The sequence below is a fragment of the Chinchilla lanigera genome, unplaced genomic scaffold (assembly GCF_000276665.1).
Source record: "Chinchilla lanigera isolate Chin_1 unplaced genomic scaffold, ChiLan1.0 scaffold00049, whole genome shotgun sequence".
Taxonomy (NCBI): domain Eukaryota; kingdom Metazoa; phylum Chordata; class Mammalia; order Rodentia; family Chinchillidae; genus Chinchilla; species Chinchilla lanigera.
The window spans coordinates 717127-735320 of NW_004955450.1; the positions used below are offsets into that span (position 1 = coordinate 717127).

General features: G+C 55.6%; 1 protein-coding gene across 3 annotated transcripts in view; it reads right to left on the reverse strand.

Annotated features, from left to right (window-relative positions):
* The window catches only part of Acsbg1 (acyl-CoA synthetase bubblegum family member 1), a 40909-nt gene that overhangs the window by 13253 nt on the left and 9462 nt on the right, over nt 1-18194 (reverse strand). The window contains exons 1-7 of one of the 3 annotated variants that reach the window (XM_005393441.2): nt 17848-18050; nt 17153-17325; nt 14502-14606; nt 13520-13620; nt 4319-4539; nt 3873-3961; nt 3575-3695 (exon numbers count right to left, since the gene is read on the reverse strand). In XM_005393441.2, coding sequence (XP_005393498.1) covers nt 3575-3695; nt 3873-3961; nt 4319-4539; nt 13520-13620; nt 14502-14606; nt 17153-17202 — 687 coding nt within the window. In that variant the 5' untranslated portion in view covers nt 17203-17325; nt 17848-18050. Of the gene's footprint in view, nt 1-3574; nt 3696-3872; nt 3962-4318; nt 4540-13519; nt 13621-14501; nt 14607-17152; nt 17326-17847; nt 18051-18194 lie in introns of those variants that run through there. The other 2 variants (XM_013518894.1, XM_013518893.1) reach the window with 2 other exon arrangements.

Consider the following 18194-nt stretch of genomic DNA (forward strand, 5'->3'; position numbering starts at 1 on the left):
TCTGCCAGGAAAGTTCTCATATGAAACATAACAGCATTTAGATCAACAGATTAGAGGAAGGAGTTAAAGGACCGAGGAGGAAACCGGGTATGATGTGGTGCACACCTGTAATCCCAGCTCTCTCGTAGGCTGAAGCAGGAGGAATGCAAGTTAGAGCGCAGCCTGGGCAATTTAGCAATAAAAAGAGCTGGGCTGAATGCAATGTGAAGGTCCTGGGTTAGATCCCCAGTACAGAAATATCAAATAGATACATAAATAATCATAACAAGGCTGGGGTTATAGCTCAGTGCAAAGCCCCGAGTGAGTTCAATCCTCAGTGTCGGGGAGGGGGGCTGGAAAAGGACCAAAAGGGAGGCGAGCAGACACATCCCGAACCTGAGACTGTACAAGCCACTGACAGTTTCTGCAGCCTGTCTGTGGCTCTGTGCATCCCAGCCACAGGAGAGCTGATGAGCCCGAGTGCCAGGTCCACCCCCCTGAGTGTCTCATTCAGTAGGGCTGGGTGGGGCCTGCAGGTTTGTATTTCCAGCAAGTTCCCAGGTAGTAATGCCCACTGGGGATCACAATAGTCTACCACGTGGGAAACAAAGGGCAAAGCTTTGTTCTGAATTAGAAGATACTTAGGAGACCTGCACATTCTGCCTGGTTTGGAGCCTAATTTAAATAAATCAACCAGAAAGGCTGCGAGCCCCAATGTAGAACAGTGGTAATCAGGGCCTGGAGGGAAGAGGGGTGAGAAGGTTGGTTTTTTGTTGTTGTTGCTTGTTCATTTAAAAAGAATTTTTACATTAACACCTAAGATTTATGGTGTTGAACATGCTATTTTAGTACAGGATGTACTGTGTAAAGATCCCAGCAGGGCAATGAGCATAGCTATCACCTCAAACATTTATGGTTTGTTCAGAGTGAGGCCACTCGACATCCTCTCTTCTGGCTACTTTGCGGGGAGTCATTGCTTACTGTACAGAGTTTCAATTTGGCAAGACCAGAGCTCTGGGAATGGATGGTGGCGAGGGTCGCACAACTATTCAAATATTAAGATGGTAGGTGTCATGTCATGTCTTTTTTTGGTCTTTCTGAGACAGGGTCTCACTATGCAGTTCAGGCTAGCCTTGAGCTCACTTTGTAGCCCAGGTTGGTCTCAAACTCGCAATGATCCTCCTGCCTCAGCCTCCCATGTGCTGGGATTACAGGCATGTGCCACCACGCCCAGCCCATGTCATGTATGTTTTACTATAGTGAAAATATTGACAAAAAAATGTGTATATTAGGTGATGCAAAAGAACTATTTTACTCATGATAAAGTTATAACAATTATTTAAGAAAGAATTTGCATTTTTTAGAGGAGCATGAAAGACAAAGGTTTGCCTTTAAATGCTTCTGCACATGGAAGGATAGAAGAATTGAGCACGGAGAAACGCATTGACAATGATGGAATCTGATGCAGATGTGAGGTTGGAGTAGTTCTATCTGTTTTTGTAACAAAAGCCTTTGTAGTACAGAATTTATTTTAAATAGTGGCCCAAGTGGTCATTCCCTACTCTCAGCCTCAGTTTCTCTGGCTGTAGATGGAGACAGGAGGTGGTATTTGAATTAGATTAACAACCTGCTTCGAGGAACGTGTCGCATCTACTGGGGCTTTGTGAACTCCCCAGCCCTCCACTCCTTAGGTCCTGGTATGAGGGAGAATCTGGAGGAATGCAGGACTCCCTCACTAATGGTCCCATGTGTGGCAGCCCAGGTCCTGCCAGCATAGCTCTCAGACAAATCTCAAACCACCAAGACCTCAGGTCAAAGCTGGCCCAGGGCTGGGGGCAGGGAGCTCGGTCCACTTGTGACCGAGTCTGTGAACAGTGGCTCAGGAACCATCCAAGGCCTCTGGGGTCTCTGAGGCCCCAAAATATGATGATATCTGGGCCACACTAGGTCTTGGGGTGCCTGAGCAACAGTACTGGGGATCTCTGCCAACCATTCCCAAGAACCTAGGGTGGTGCTGGGACGCTCTGCTGTCCTCATTGCAGAAGTTCATTTGGGCCGTGTGATTCACACTTATCCATCCTCTCCCAGCATGAAACCCTTTACCCAGCCACACAGGATGGAGATGATCCGAAGGGAGCCGTGCAAGCATAGGGATTGGTAGGAGTGGGGCAGAGAAGGGACTACGAAGAGGCAGGACAATCCTCACGAGAAAGAGTTCCACGCAACAAACCTCCACTGGACAGAAAAGACAGGCCCACCACATGGCAGATTAGAGGGCATGCAGATAACTTGCAGCTCCCAGCCCTGGGAGCCTGGATCTGGGCGCAGCCCCAGCTGGGTGCATGATGTCAATGTGGGGGCCAGCTCCAGCCTTGTAGTGAGTTTCAAGATGGCGCTGCGGGGCACTAACCATGCTCAGTGTCCTGGTAGACAGCATGGGTTCACTCCCTGAAGCCACCCTGATTTAGAGGACCTGGTACTCAGGTAGCTGACCTAAGTCCTGGCCAGACTCTGGAGACAGAGGGGGCTTCCCTCAGTTCCCCCCCATGGTGCCTGGCCTCAGCGGCCCTTAGGAGTCAGCCACAGCCATGTGTGCCCTTGTTCCTTCCCTCAGGGACAGGCATGTTCTGCCTCCTAGCTTTTTTGAGGTCCTCAGGGCCTCCCTCTCCACCTGTGCTGGTGTCCTTGGCCCAGGCTTCTCAGTGCCTTGTCCCTCTGCCCACAGTTGTGCGCTTGGACATCCTGCCCTAAGACCTGGCCATGGCCCGGACAGGGGACCCTGCTACCCTTAGCCCCAGCTGGCTGCTTTCTATCATGGGAGGTGTAGGAGACACCAGGCCTGGCCATCTGGAGACCCAGGTCCTGTGGTCATGAGAGGCTGGAGACCCTTGGCCCTGAGGTGCAGACGGGCAGGCCAAGGCCCAGGGGATGCATTCAGCATCCAAAGTCAGTCTTGGAGCCTTCTCTGGATGCAGGGAGACCTGAGGACCTCGACAGATGCTGCGTGCAGCTGGGCCAGAGGTGTCACCAGGTCACCATCACCCAGTGTGGGCATGTGGGGACATTGTCTTCGGCACTTGCTTCCCCTGCTCTGTGGCAGCTCTCACACCACTCCCTCCTCCCACTTCCCACAGAGACTCTGGTCCAAGCTGTCAGCACTTCTCTCACACAGAGGCCCAGGCAACCCAAGACCTAGTATGGCCCAGATGTCATCTTATTTGAGGGCCCCAGAGACTCCAGTGGCCTTGGGTGGTTCCTGAGCTACTGCTCACAGATCTGGTCATGAGTGGACCTAGCCCCTCGCCCCCAGCCCTGGGCTAGCTTTGACTCTCTCCCTACCAGAGGCCATGAGAGGCAGTGGGCTGCCACAAATACCAGCCCCAACCCGGTGACCCCAGCCTTTCAGCTATGCAGGCCTCAGTTTCCTGACCTGCCAGAAGGGAGACAACCATCACCCTGCTGGGTTCAACGTGTGATGAGGATGGGGTCTGCTGCTAGGATGAGGGGAGCCCTGGCTGGGGATGCCCACATCCTTAGAGAAGGGGTCTTGTGAGGACAGCTACCCTCACCTCCACCTGGCCCCTCTCCCCCAAACCTTTAGGATCTTTTCCAGCTGCTTCTGTGAGTCGACCACGATGATGTTGGCGCGGCTGTCGTGGGCAATGTACTGGCAGGCCTCCGGGGAGCTGGTAGTGTAGATGCCGGTGACAATCCCACTGCAGGACACCCGGAGGACTCACACCTGGGCAGGTGCAGGGGCACCCCTACCCCTACCTACCCCTGAACCCCCTCCCCAGAGAGCTCCAGGGAGAGCGCCACTGGGGGGTAACACGACCCTCCCAGCTCTCTGCCCACTGCCAGCCCACCCAGCCCCACCCCTCCCAGTCACGCACCCCGCAAACACAGTGCCCACTGCAGAGAAGAACCACTCAGGGGAGTTGAAGCCCAGGATGGCCACACTGTGGGCTCGCTCCAGGCCAAGCTGCAGGACAAAGGCAGACAGGTGAGTGAAGGCAGCCAGGGAAGGGCAAGGAAGGGGTCTCTCTCCACACCTGGTCCCTGCAGGACACCTGGGCTCCACCCTGCCTAGGAATCCCTGGGGATTCAGCAAGGCCCCAGAAGTCTGGTCATTTTAAATGTGACAGCAGGTGACCGTGGGTATCAAGAGCTTGGCAAAGGTTCAATAAATGTAAACCCTCAGCCTAAGGCAGTATTGGCTCAATAAGTGGGGTGGGTTAAAGTCACCATTTCTAAGGCCTCCCCTGCAGAGAGTTGGGGCAGAGACAGGAGACCATCCAGGAAATGGGACTTGGACAGGGAGGATGTGGCTCAGCCTCACCTTCAAGAAGCCCTTGGCGGCCTTGCGGGCAATCAGGTAGTACTGGTAGTAGGAGATGCGCTCCCACTTGTCCTGGCGCTTGAAGCCCAGAGCACTGAGGTCCCCGTACTTGTCCAGGGCCTCGTAGAACATGCGGTGCACAGTGTAGGGGGGCTGACAGCAGATGGGGTCCAAGCGCAGGCGGACTCGCCCGTCGGCCCTGGTCGTCCACAGAGCCCCCTCTGCAGGGAGAGGACAGCGTGGTTACACCTTCTCCAGCTGTCCCCAGGGGACCAAGTGAGACCCAGGCAAGCTTAGAGCCCTGCTGCTGCTGCTGCTGCTGCTGCTGCTGCTGCTGCTGCTGCTGCACACACGGTGGGCACGGGGCCACAGGCTGGCAAGCAGTCAGGGCTGAGGTAGGCTGGAGAGTGCCTGGAGGAGGAGGTCAGCTTGGCCTGGAGCCAGAGAGGGTTGGGACTTTTCCTGCTTCATCCCAGCTGTGGTGTGGTCTTCCTGCCCCGGAAACAGGTGAGGACAGACCCAGGGGGGCAGAGGATCAGAACATTGGAAGGATCTGGCGGCACCAGAAACCGTCAGACCCCAGGCCCAGGCTGCAAACTTTCTAGTATGGATGAGCAGCAGTCAGTGGCTCATCCTCTGCCTGCTCTCAGTCTACACCAGCTGGGTCAAGCGCTCACTCACAGATGGGCAGCGTGGCTCAGACAGGCTCAGCCCTTTCCCAGGGCCACACACCAGGGAGTGGCAGGAGGACTTTGACCACGGATGCCTGATGCCACAGTCACACTTGGGACACCATCCAGGGCACTACCTGGCCTCTGAAGCTTGGATGGTGGCTCAAGCTGTGGGTAGTGGGTGGGGACGACTGACCACCAGGCCCAGAGGGTTCAGATACCTTCACCGGGAACCTGATTCATTTCTCAGGATTAGTGAGGGCTGGCGGGAATGGTGTGTGGGAAAGAACCAGTACACGGCTGGTGTTCAGTGAAGGACACTTTCCCATGTCCTTCCTTTTCCAAGTTCAAGTTGCCCACAAAGGAAGTCTGAGTGGTCCAGGCTCTGGGGGGGCCCTCCTCATCCTTGGGTGAGGGTGGCCTTCTACAATGACCCCGGGGCAGTGCTGCCACCTGTTGGCCAGCCCCATCTGGCCTCAGAGGTAGTGCCATCAGGGTGCTCCCACTGGCCTTGGTCTAAGGGAGATGGCCGGAAAGGATGCCCGCATCCCTGCCCTGTGCTACTCAGGCTGCATGCCGACTCTGAGCTCTCAGGATGGAGTCAGGTTCCTGGGGCAGGGCCAGGTGTGAGGGTCCAGGGGACTCAACCAGGACCGGTCAGGCCCATGGCAGCCTGCAAAACACACAGGCCAGGCCAGGCCAGGCCAGCGCAGGAGCAGAAAGAAAGTCCCTTATGCCTCTTCTGCCTGGGCAGAACCTGGACCATGCCATCTGCCATCTACCCCCTTCCAGAGACAAGGTCCCCGCCATGGCCTCCGCTGGTGCCAGTGCCCCAGGGGAGGCAGGAGCGGTTCCATCACCCCTCTCTCTGCTGCTGGAGTCCAGCCCAGGTAGACCTGAGTCCAGGCCCTGCCTTGCCAAGGTGGAAGGAGGGTGGGCTGTGAGTCAGGGAGGCCTGGGCGCAGGGCCTTGGTTCTGCCACCCTGACACTCTCCTCTCTGCTGGACAATGTTAATGTGTGTGGGGTGAGGTTGTGGAGAAGCTGGATCCTCACATGGTGCTTGTGGAAATGCACAGCTTAATAATTCTCAGTGAATTTAAGAAGATTTACCATATCGCCTGGCTAAGGCACTCCTACGTATCTACTGACCCGAGGAAAAAGAAAATAAAGGTCCCACAAAGATTTGTTACAAATGATCACAAGAGCATTACTTATAATAGTCAAAAAATGGAAACGGCCAGGTGTGGTAGTACATGGGTATAATCTCAGCACTCTGGGAGGCTGAGGCAGGAGGATCATAAATTTGAAATGTGTCTAGCCAATTTAAGAACTTAGTGAGACCCTCAAAATAAAAAAGCGCCTGGAGATGTAGTTCAGTGTGAAGGTCCTGAGTTCAATTCTCAGTACCATTAAAAAGAAAGGAGGAGGAGGGAAAAAAAAAAGTGGAAACAATGTAAAAGCCCATAGAATGGTGAAGGAAAAGCGAAGGGTGTATTATCCGTACAATGGAACACAGTTCTGCCCTGGAAGGAGTGAGGTGCTGGTACCGGCTACAACATGGGTACAGCTCAAAGCCTGCATAGTGACAGAAGCCAGAGGCAAAAGGCCATATGTGTCATGATTCCAGTCACACGATGCATCCAGAAACGACAGACCGGAGATTGGTGGCTGCCTGGGACTGGGATGGGCAGGGATGTGACCACAAAACAGACACCAGGGACCAAAAAATGGGTGCAAGTGACCTTTTGGGAGTAATGAAAATACTTTAAAATTGGATTGTGAAGTTTGCTGAAAGCCTTTGAACTGCACGTTTAGAAAGTAAGTTCAGTGGCATGGATTACACGTCACCAGAAGAACGCTGGGCTCCCAGGGGTGCCAGGGCCGGGGAGGTGGCCCCTGTCTCAGCTAGGGAGCTGGTAGGCCTCGTGCTACCCCTGCTGTTCTCTCCTCCACGGCACAGAGCCTTCCCACTGCCCTTGGACACTTCTAGGAGATGCACATATCTCGCTGCTCTCACTTGTGCCAGGCGCCAAAAGGAGCAGGGGTGACTCTCGGTCTTGTGACTACTGCTAGATCTTCCCTCAGGCTGAAAGCCTTAGCTCCACAGTTATCCTTTTTTTTTTTTTTTTTTTTTTTGGAGACAAGGTAGTTCAGGCTGGCCTTGAGCTTACTTTGTAGCCTGGGCTGGTATCAAACTTGCAACAATCCTCTTGCCCTCAGCCTCCTGAGTGCTGGGATTACAGGCGTGTGCCACCATGCCTGGCTAGTTATCACCTTTTTTTTTTTTCTTTTTGAGACAGGGTCTTTCTATGCAGTTCAGGCTGGTCTTGAGCTCACTTTGTAGCCCAGGCTGGCCTTGAACTCACAAGGGTCCTCCTGCCTCAGCCTCCCGAGTGCTGGGATTACAGGCGTGCGCCACCACATCCAGTTTATCATCTTTTTAAATGACAAGAATATACTTGTCCTAAGAACCAATCTAGAAGCCAGTGATATAAAAGCCCTGGGCCCAGAGCAGAGGCCAGGGGACTCAGGAAGGGGTGGGCTCCTTCTCGTCCCCAGCCCCAGGACTCAGGCCTTCCTCTCTCCACCCTCACCTTCACCCAGAGGACGGCCAGACAGTGAGCCAGGACATGCTGCTGCTGGGCGCAGAGAGAGATGGGCCCTACTTGGGGACCACCAGGTGAAGTCCCCATCCTGCATGGCTCAGCCAGGCCGCATCCTTTTTAATGTCCCTCTGGCCTGAGGTCACCACAGTAGTTCAGTAGTGCCAGCTGCCCCACCTACCCTTGGACTTTCAACTTGAAAGAAAGTCAGACAAGTTGGGTGTGGTCATCCCAGCACTGTGGGAGGCTGAGGCAGGAGGATCACAAGTCAGAGGCCAGCTGGAGTAACTTAGTGTCATTCTGTCTCAAAATGGAAATAAAAAAATGGGCTGGGGATGGAGCTAGGTGTAAAGGGCTGGGTTCAATCCCCAGTACCACTTAAAACAACAATGAAGGAAGAAGAAGAGGAGGAGGAGGAAGAAGAGGAGGAGGAGGAAGAGGAAGGGGAAAAAGGGATGACAGGCAGGCTTGCAGCCTGGGGGCCCCCTGCCCCACCTTCTATGTGCGTGCACATCCACCTCTAAGTGCTTGTTTACACTGTATCCTCTTCTAGCCTCCCCCTCGGGACAATGGAGAGGTCTCTGGACAAGCCCAAGGTTCAGGTTCTGGCTAAGTAGGCCCTGTCCCTGGTGCTAAGCCTTGGACGCTGGCCCTGCTGCCTCAGCACGTGAATGACCCTGAGCTTCAGGCCCTGCCATGGCCCTGAAGTCACAGCCCAGGCACACAGCCCTGCTGGAGGGCTCAGGCAGTGGGGACTGGGACAGCCAGGGCCTTTCTCTTGCAGCACTTAGGATGCCACACTGGAGAATGAAGTAGCACACATCACAGTCCAGTGGCAGAGTGGTGACAAGCAGGGGTAGCAAGAAAGGAGCTGACTTGGAACAGTGTCACCAAGCAGAGAGCCACTCAGTTCCACTTCCTCCATCCCTCAGCCTCGTTCTCTGCTTCTTTCCCTCCCTGCCTGTCCTCACAGCCTCCTTTTCCTAAAGCCACCAGAACCCACCTGCTGGCCTCCTCAGCCTTCTCCCAAGGGGAGAAACAGAAGTAGCATAGACCAGCCAGGCAGACAGGCCATCTTACCAGAGGCAGAAGCTGTGCAAGCTGGGGCATGCACTGATCAACAGCTTTCTTGGGGTTGGCAGTGCCTGCCATCGGGCTTGGAAAAGGACTATCCCGGGAGCCAGTCATCACGCTTTAAGAAGTTAGACCAGGGTGACAAGGACAGAGAGAATATGAATGTGGTGTCTTTACAGCTCTGTCAGGAAAGGTCCCAGTGTTCAACAGGGGGTGACGGGTAGGATGCACGATGGTGGGGCTGGGTCATGGGTTCCAAGCAGCCACTCCTCAAGGACAACCCAGGGTTCATTTTACTGATTCTGCAAAGCCCAGAGCTTGCACAGAAGCCCAGAGTCTATTTAGAAAGAGCAGAGAGCAGTGTCTTGGGCTCCCGCAATCTGCTAAGGCTTCAGCAACACTGTTTCATTCTTTTGCTTTTGTCAGCACCATTTATATGCACTTTTATTTGTCCCTTTTCCACTTCAGGTCCTTCTGTGACCATTTCCTTAGTCATTACATGTTCTTTTACTGTCACAATGGCTGCCTGGTAGGAGGGTCATGAGCTGGCCCAGGTCTGTGGCCCCTCTTGGCCTCTGGGTCTGGGGTCTGCTATGGTGGAGAGATAACAGAAACCAGGCTGGGTTTCCAGTTCTTCAAGGAGTAAGTACCTTTCTCCCCCTCCAGTTCAGTTGGGTCACAGCCATCCTCTGTCCCACACCCACACCAAGATCACTGCTGTCATAGAAAAACGCGGCCAGGACCCACCCAGGTTCCCATCACCCAGCAAAGCACCCCTAACCCAACAGGGCTAACCCAACACAGCAATCGACAATGAAATCTACAGCTCAACCAACCGAGGACCATGCCCGGCAGCCTGAACCAATGTGAGAGCTGGCATACAGAACCAGTCCCCAAGCGTGGGGCGGCCTCCCCTGCTGGCTGGTGCTCTCTGCCCTCCCCACTACCCACTCCCTCTCCCAGCCAACCAGCCTGGGTCTTATCAATCTGCCCATTATGCTGGGGGTGCTGGGAAGCACGAGCGTGCTCGCCAGGGCTCTGGGGTTAGGGCATCCAAACAGCAGAGGAAGTCACTCTGTTTTCTGGGAAAGAGAAAAATGCCAGAGCAGAGTGGGGGCAGCACGGGCCTTTTCTGCAGGCTGTGGGAAAGGCCGCGGGGGTGGGAACACAGTGCACTGTGCAGACGCTGGGACAAGACAAAGCGGCACAGATCTCTCCAGGGCGTGGGCTCCGCAGGGCCTCTACCCGCACAGGAGTCTGTGCAAGGGCTGTGGCATCTTGTTGGCCCATGCCAAGCACTCTGGAGGACACAGAAAGAAGGGGACAGCATTGGCCTCAGGATGAGACAGAGATAAGGTCAGGTCACCCCAGACAGACCGGCCGGCCGTAGGTGCCTTGGCAAAGCGGCACGGAGCATACTGGCCAATGGGTCAGCGGCTCATTCCTCAGTGCCCAATTGAGAGAACCCTGAGGCTGCCAGCTACTGCCTAGCATTCTCATGAGGACGAGCTGGTGCCCAGGTTACTATGGCAGTGCCCCCAAATTGCAATGCAGATGGACAAGATGATTGTTAGGGCCCCTCTAGGTCACTATCCTAACTCTGGGATCTGCACCCAAGATCCCACCTGTCCAGGCTGAGCAGGGCAAAGAGAGGGCTCTAGCGGCCTGTGTGGTTGCACAGGGGACAAACAGGAGGCAGCAGAGTCCCCACTGCTGGGGAGACGGGAGGCACAGCCACACCTATCCTATACAGGCGGGCTCCAAGGGGACAGCAGACAGCAGGAAAAGATACGAGGCAAGAGCTGTGATGTCTAGATGGGGAGGTCTTGACCCCAGGAGCCCCCCTTTCTGCATCTGTCCCACTGCACAGGTGAGAAGCCACCTTCAATGTTTCCAGCCCCATGCTACAGAGGCAGAAGGGACAGGGCACCCTCTGCCTGGCACTGTCCCTTGGCCCACTTCTGGCCTGAGCCTCACACTGAGCTCCCTGGGATTGGGGGTTCCTGCTCCTCCCCTGCAGCCCGGACACCACATATGCCCTGGGACCTCTGAGGACAGACACAAGAGACAGCAGCAGCCAGTGAATACATCGGTCTCTAGCTCTGAGCTCCCAGGGGTATGAGGCTCCTGGGAGTGTGGTGTGAGGCTGGCCCTAGCCTGCACCTCCATCAGCTCTGCCCAAGGCTACTCCCCAGCCTTCCTTCTCCAGCTTGGGCTGCACAGGATACAGGCTCGGGGAACCAGGCAACTTCTGAGGATTGCCGGGTGAACCCCCATTCCTGCAGGTAGGGAGGAGGCTGGGGCTGTCCAGACCTACAGCGGACCCTACTGTGACAACACAGCCCAGGTCCCATGGAGTCAGGAGAGTCAGTTAAAGAGAGCTACTTCTCAGGGGCTATGTGATTCAAAGATGATTATGACCTCCCAGAACTCTGTTCCTCTCTCAAATGGAAGAAACAAACGTGCCTTCCTCCCGGCTTCTGTGAAGAGACATGAGAGAATCCACAGAAGTCCTTTAGCCTGAGGCACAGCCGTAGTGACAGTGCAGTGCTCTTTGCAAGGGAACCCGATGGGGGGGACTGTCAGCCCTTGCAACCTCACAGGTGCCCCCAGTCCTCCTGGGGGAGCAGCCTTTTCTGTCTCAGGAAAAGGCTTTGCAAAAGAGCTCCCTGCTGTCACTGCTCCAAGTCACCTCCTCTAGCAGCATCCTTCCTTCTCATCACCAGCCTTGGGTGGGGAGTTCTCAAGGGCGGACCATTCATTTCATACCCAGGCTGGGGGTCCAAGGTCCAAAGGGCAGCAGGGGGTCCCCCTTCATCCAGGGAGCCCATCCTAAAACAGGTGTTAGTGAGTAGGCCTCCCTCCTTCACCTGTCTATGCCCCTGCCCTTGCCCAGTGCCCATTCACCTGCAGACTGGAAGCTTCTGGAGGGCAGGAATAGGGTCATATGTCTCAGCATCCCACCCCCAGGACACAGGTGGAAGGTCCTGGTGCATTTCCTGTGGGTCCAGCGAGTGGCCCTGCAGCTCCCTGCATCCTGATAAACTAGGTCTACATGTCTACTATCTCCCCTGCAGGAGCCCACCCAGCCCCAACCCCTCCTCCACCTGCCCTGGCTGGTTTTCACTTGCACAGGGGATACTACCCCAGGCCCTCTGACGAGCCCTGCTCTGGTGGACCCTGTCGGTTCCTATCCCTGCGTCTGTGCCTGCTCCTGTCCACACTTCTGGGTGATGGTGACTGAGGTCAAGTAGCTGTGGGCCACAGGGCCTTAAATGGAGAGGTGGGACAATGTCACATCCAGGCTCAGCCTTCCTGCCCAGGGCTCTGCTGTACCCAGGTCTGCAGGTGCTGATGTTGCCATTTGAGCCTCTCAGGGAAGCCACTGGCTAGCCAGGGACTGAGCCCTAGGGGCCAAAGTTGCTGGGGCACCTTGGTCAGAGCGATGAGTGTGGGGCTGCTTCGTTCAAACCATTCTCTAAGGCCAGAGGTGCTCTCTGGCCCGGCTCTTCCCTCTGTCTCCTGAGGAGGGCAGGAGAGGCCCCCAGGCCAGACTCCTGCCAAGGCCAGCCTGGGGCAGCTTGTCTGGGGGCAGCAGTGAGCCTAGGGGTTGGGGGCCTGGCATTTGGTCTCCAGGGAGCCCTGCAGCCTAGGAATGCTGTGCCTGAGCCCTGACTGCATCTCCTCTCATCCTGAAGCTCTCTTGTGCCTCAGTTTCCCACTGAGAATGGGCATAGTGACCTGGGACAATGCTTGAACAGACCAGAGAAATTCTGGCCCTGTCCTTGTCCACTGGAACCCAGGAAAGCCCAGTCAGAAGAAACCCCAAGGAAAGGGAACTCAAAGCATGTGCCCCGTTCTGACCTCATCCCCTTTGCTGCTGCTTCCTCAGCTAGTCTCACTGCAGACATAATCACCCACTTTCCCAGACACACAGCCCCTAAATGCGAGGGAAACACAGGTATAGCCAAACAAAGGCCATCATATACAATATAGGAGGCTATACCATAAGATGCTGGAGGTTATCCTATATGATACCCAGAAGGTCATCCTACCAGACACCCAGAAGGCCATCCTGTAAAATACCCAGAAGGCCATCCTGTAGAATACCCGGCCAGCTTACACACAGCCACACAAAGGCAACCGGCTTCCTCCCACCACTCCCACCCAGAGGCCTAGGAGCAGGTGGCCCTGGGGATTCCACTAAGGTGGGATATCACAGACAGGAAGATCAATGAAAGGGCACCCCAGAGGTACCCGAGTAGGGGCAGAGTGAGGTCCACAGGTAGCACCCATAGTGGGGGCAGTGGCCCTCTGAGCCACTGTTGTCACTTTCTTTTTTTACACTGTGCTACACTATTGCTCTGCAGCCAATGCAAGTGAACAAACGTTCATTGTTATTATTATCGTTGTGCTTCTGATAGCTCTGTATTCTCAGATATGCATTATCTGAGTGGAAGGTCACTTGAGAGCTCGTGAGTCTCTCGCCTCCAAGATAAACCCCACAGCCTCACCGCCTCTGCCCTGTGCCCAGGTGCCACGGCCAACACACCCAAGGCCAACCCAGTGAGCACAGGGGCCTCGTTGGTATGGGGTCCAATCAACTCCCCATCTCTAGCCTTGTGCTTTCCCAAACTTCCTAAACTCTTCCCCACTGTCTTTGGCACTCCTGGCCCTGATGGTATCCATGGTGGCCAAGAGGGAAAGCAGACAGCACCTTTCGGAGCTGGAGAGCATCAGGATCTCCACAGAGGTCGCAGGGTTCTGCACTATGACCCAAGTGCCACCCCCGCATCTGGCACAGCTCCACATGCTGACCCAGTCTTGCACACCCCACAGCCCCACTGCTTACCTGGACAGTCCAGCTGCACATCCTGAGGCTTTTCTGGGGCCGAGAGCTGGAGAACATGGCTCAAGGACTCTTTGGAGCACGTCTGCGCATCAGTTTGGGAGCTGGCAGAGATGGTAGACAACACAGTTGGAATATGCTGGCCCAGCAGGCAACTCAGCACCCCAGGGTAACACTGGCATCACTGCCTCCTGCGAAGCCCAGGGCATCCACAGAGTGTCAGGGGTCAGGACGTCGGGTTTTTCAGGGCCAATCCAACCCTGTCCCAGCCTCCCGCAGACTTTAGGGGTTCCTGGGGAAGGAAATCAGATCTGCTACACTTGGCTTACTGTGTGGCCCTGGGCAAGTCCATGCCCATCTCTGAGCCCAGCACTTCCATTGGGACAAGGACGGCATTGGGTGTGCCAATAGGGACTCTGAGCCCCACCAAGGGGTATGAAGGCTTTGGGGTTTGAAAAGCCCCTCCTGACTCCCCATGCCTATTCATCCAGGCCATGCTGGGAAACTCAGACTGGAGCTGGGATCCCACTGAGGGCTCTTGGGGATCCCATGCAGCCCCTAGTGGAAGCCTCTTGGACACTGCCTGGGCTGCACCCTGTGTCTAAACAGGCTCAGCCCTTCACCTCTGCCCCAGATCCTGCTCCCTTCCAGTGCTGCCGGACATCCTCCCAGTGCTCCCGGATATCCATCAGCACCTCAACCTCACTGTCCTCAGCACCTCAGGGTTTTACCTGGCCACACCTGAGCCTCCTGGGTGGTGAGTGGTTGTTTTCAGTACACACCTCAGGACTGCACCAGGCCTCAAGCTTGCACAACTCCGAGGACACATACATAGTCATTGGCCATGTAAACAGCCCACTGGAGTTCTGTGGTGGGTAACTGGGCAGCTGGTCATGGCAGCCCCGGGCTCCAGGGAGTCCCACCTGTCTGTCAGGGAGGAGGTGGCCCTTTCCCTGCCCACTTCCCAGGTGGCCGGGCCAATTACCTGCTTCGAACATTCGGCCTTATTCCTTGCTGGTACTGCAGGTTCAAACTAAGTTTTCGAACACACCTAGGCCCAGGCCCACCTGGCAGCAGTCTGCTTAAGAACCTGGGATAGGTTTTAAAGCAAAAGACATCAGGAGGTGATGAAGAGAGTGGAAGGGGGTTATGTGGGGACTGAACCAGCCCCCTCTGGCCTGGACCACAGGGCTGGACAGCCCCTCTGTTGCCATGGAAACCTGCATCTTTGGCAGGGGAAGATGAGCAAAATATGCATCTGGGGCCTGCTGCAATGGGAGGGTTCTGAGCTATGGAACCTGCAGACTCTGGGTCACTGAGTAGCACCACTGCCTCCCAGGACTGTCAGGTAGAAGCTGTCCCTACCTTGGGACAAAGAAGACTGTAATGTTACCATACGACAATGAGCTCTGGAAACGAGGTGACAAAGGACTGTGCACTCCAGGAAGGACCCTGACCATCGTTAGAGTCCTGGCGCATGCTCAGCCTGGGTCCTCCAAGACACAGCCAGGTGAACCTTAGGCTCAGAGCCATCAGCCATCAACTGGGAGCCACCCCCAAATTATCCAGACTGTAATCTCCTCCATCTTAACTGCCTCCTACAAACAAAGCTGTTTGTAAATCCTCTCCATGAAAGGTAAGACAGCATTTCCCCACCTAATTAACTTTGTGTCAACTGGCTCTGGTTTTCAAATAGCTAAACAGAGAGCGAATATGAAGACAGCCACGGAGGAAGCCAGGAAGCCAGGAAGCTCGGGCCAAGCTCACACACCTCAGTGATTAGGGTTCGTAACCTGTTTATGGGGCTGGCGGTAGAAGCATTTCCTGGACATGGTTCCTGCCCAGCAGCTGAGCTCTGCTGTCTCCCTCTTTCCAGAAAGGGGGGAAACCCTGCTTCCTCAGTACTTGTCATAACAGGGACTCCTCACTTATCCCTGCAGTTGGTCCTAACTCTGCACCCACTGCCTAAAGAATTGGGGGCACCTGATTAAGAGAAGGTCAAAACCAAATTTCCTAAATGAAGCTCGCTCTTCCCCTTGCTAGAGCCTTTGTGGCCAAGTCCCTGTAAGGAGATGTCACCTGAATTAGAAAGTGCTAATCCAAACCACATTACAGCTGAAATCTCCTGTCCCTCCTCAACCGGGTGATCGCCTTACACTTTGTCACGGCTGTGGGAGAGGCTGCTTCAGTTTTTATTCCTTTCTGACTTTACCAGAGACCTTGCTGCAGGTGTGCTACTTCTAGCACTCGTCTCCAACGCCTTGCAGTTTGTTTTTTTGAAGCAGAATAAGAAACAGGGTGGCCAAGCTTGTTAAAATGCTAGGCGAGGTTGGAGATGTCCAGAAAGGAACCAAACCCATCCGGGTCCTCACAACCCCACTCTGCTGTGATCAATGCGGATATGGATGCCGGAAGCAGAGGCCCATAAATGACCCCAGCAGGTGAGGTGAGATTCCTGTCTTTGTGACCATAATGAGCCTCTCAAAGGGATTAACATTTCATTCCTGTCAATCAGGAAAATTATGCACCTGGAATGCGGTGTTCCCCAAAAGCTGGCAGGTGTCCCAGAGGAGGATGGCACCCCAAGTAATAAAGTGACAGCAGACTGCTTCTGCTCTGAACTCCTGGGAGGAGGGAGGCCCTGAAAGGAGGCCCCCTTCACTTCACCCCAACTCATAGGAGAGTGGGAGCATGTCCTCACCTTATTCTCCTCCACAGAAACAAGTCAACCCCATCGCTCCAGGGCCTCCCAGCAGCAAGAAAGCCAAGCCCTGCTTGAGGCACCTGGCATGGTGGGGTGGGAGGCCGGGCTGTGGGAGGCCTGCACCCCATCTTTCTGTGAGCCATCTTCCCACCAACTGGCCTCTCCTCTCCTGTGGGCCACAGCCTTCCCAGCTTCCTCCACCCCTCTGTCAGGAAGCCCTCCTGGATTTCCCTGACACTTGAATACTTAGGTGGGGGTTCTGAAGGCTGCCTGAGGTTCAGGCAGCTCTGGGGAACTTGTTTGGTTTTTTTTGTTTTGTTTTGTTTTCCGGTATTGGGAATCAAACTCATGACCTTGCGCTTGCAAGGCAGGCGCTGTGCTGCTGAACTAAATCCCCAGCCCCTGGGGAGCTTTATTCAGTCCTGTCCTCACTGTTGCAGTGGCTGCTTCTCTGGGTGTCACGCTGTGACACATGAGTGGAGGAGAGGGCTCTTTTTTGCCTCCTGGAAGAGGGTCCCCTTCCTGTATATTTCTGTCGCTTCTTTCCCTGCCATCCTGGCAGCTGTCACACTGATCAGCATGGAGCAGCTGCTCAGTGGATGTTTCCGTGACCAGCCTGGCACTGAGGCTCTCTGGAGTCTGCCTCCCTGAGTGCGACTAACTGGCTGTGTGACCAGCTGGGTCACCATGCCTCTGTGAACCCTGGCTCCGGCCTCGCTGCTGGGCTCTCTGAGAAGATGACAAGCGAGCAGTGCTTAGTGCAGGGTCAGCTCCTGTCATTACAGCTGCTGGGCTGCCTTTTGAGGAATAAGAAGACTCTTGAGGGAGACTAGGGGAATGACAGAGCAGGGCAAGAAACCCCATACCCAAGTCTGAGGGTCTGGGTGCTGTGCTCAGTACTCCCCCGGGAGACGTGGGGCCCTGGTTCTTACACGGTCCTGAGGAAGAGGCTGGCGGGCCTGAGCAGAAGCACCTCGGGCATGGTCCCTGCAGGTGGCTGCACCCCGAGAGCTCACCAGGGAGAGAGTGAGGGCCTCGGGGAGCACGCGAGTCACCGTCCCTGGAGAGCCACAGCAGCCCCAGTGAGCAGCGAGGCCACACTGCCCTGCAACAGAGACATGGGTGAGTCACAGCCGGCCCCAGGGTGCGGGCATCACCCTGCTTTCGGGCTGACTCATGGCCCCTGGGCGGGCACCTGACTGATTTCTTGCTCTGTAAACCCGTGCGTTGGCCCCGACAATCAGATTGAGACTAATACGCATCTGTTTCGTCGGGGCTCTGGGCTCTCCTCAGGGCTGTCGCTCACCAGGATGAACAAATACATCAAATACGTGACCACAGCTTCAGGCCTCCCTGCTCCCAGCCCTCACCTCTCTGCGGGCGCAAAGGGAGACCTGTCCCCCACGCCAGGTGTATGCTCCACGCAAGGCGTTGCCTGGATACCCATCCCAAGCCCCAAAGAGAAGCAGTTTTTCTGCTCCAGACCCCATTGTCCTGGCCACAGTCCCCCTCATAGCACTGCTCCCCACCACAACAGTGTAGTCGGATTCCCCACTGATCCCCCACAACCTCGCCTGGCAGACTCCACTCCCCTCCCCCTTCTCTGTGGGCTTAGGGGCAGCCTCACCTCACAGACCAGGCCTCTGGCTGCTCTCTCCTGCTCCTGATGCCCAGCTTGCTGTCCCCCACAGGAGACTCATGACAGGGGTCCTGCCGGGGAGGGTCTGGCTGGCCCCTGCCTGTGGCTGGTGAGCTCCTGGCTCAGCACCCCTCGCTCCTGCAGCTAAGGCATGATGAGGCTGGGAGCAGCGCGGTGCCCCAGGTACCAGGTGACGAGAGGGAGGCTGGGCACAAGTGGGGACCCGCCCCAGCCTGCCTGGGGCTGCTGGCAAGGTGTGGCCCTAGGTACCTCTGACCCACCTGGCACCAGTCCCAGCTGCCCACCCGTGGGCTCTTACATAATAGGGCGGGAGG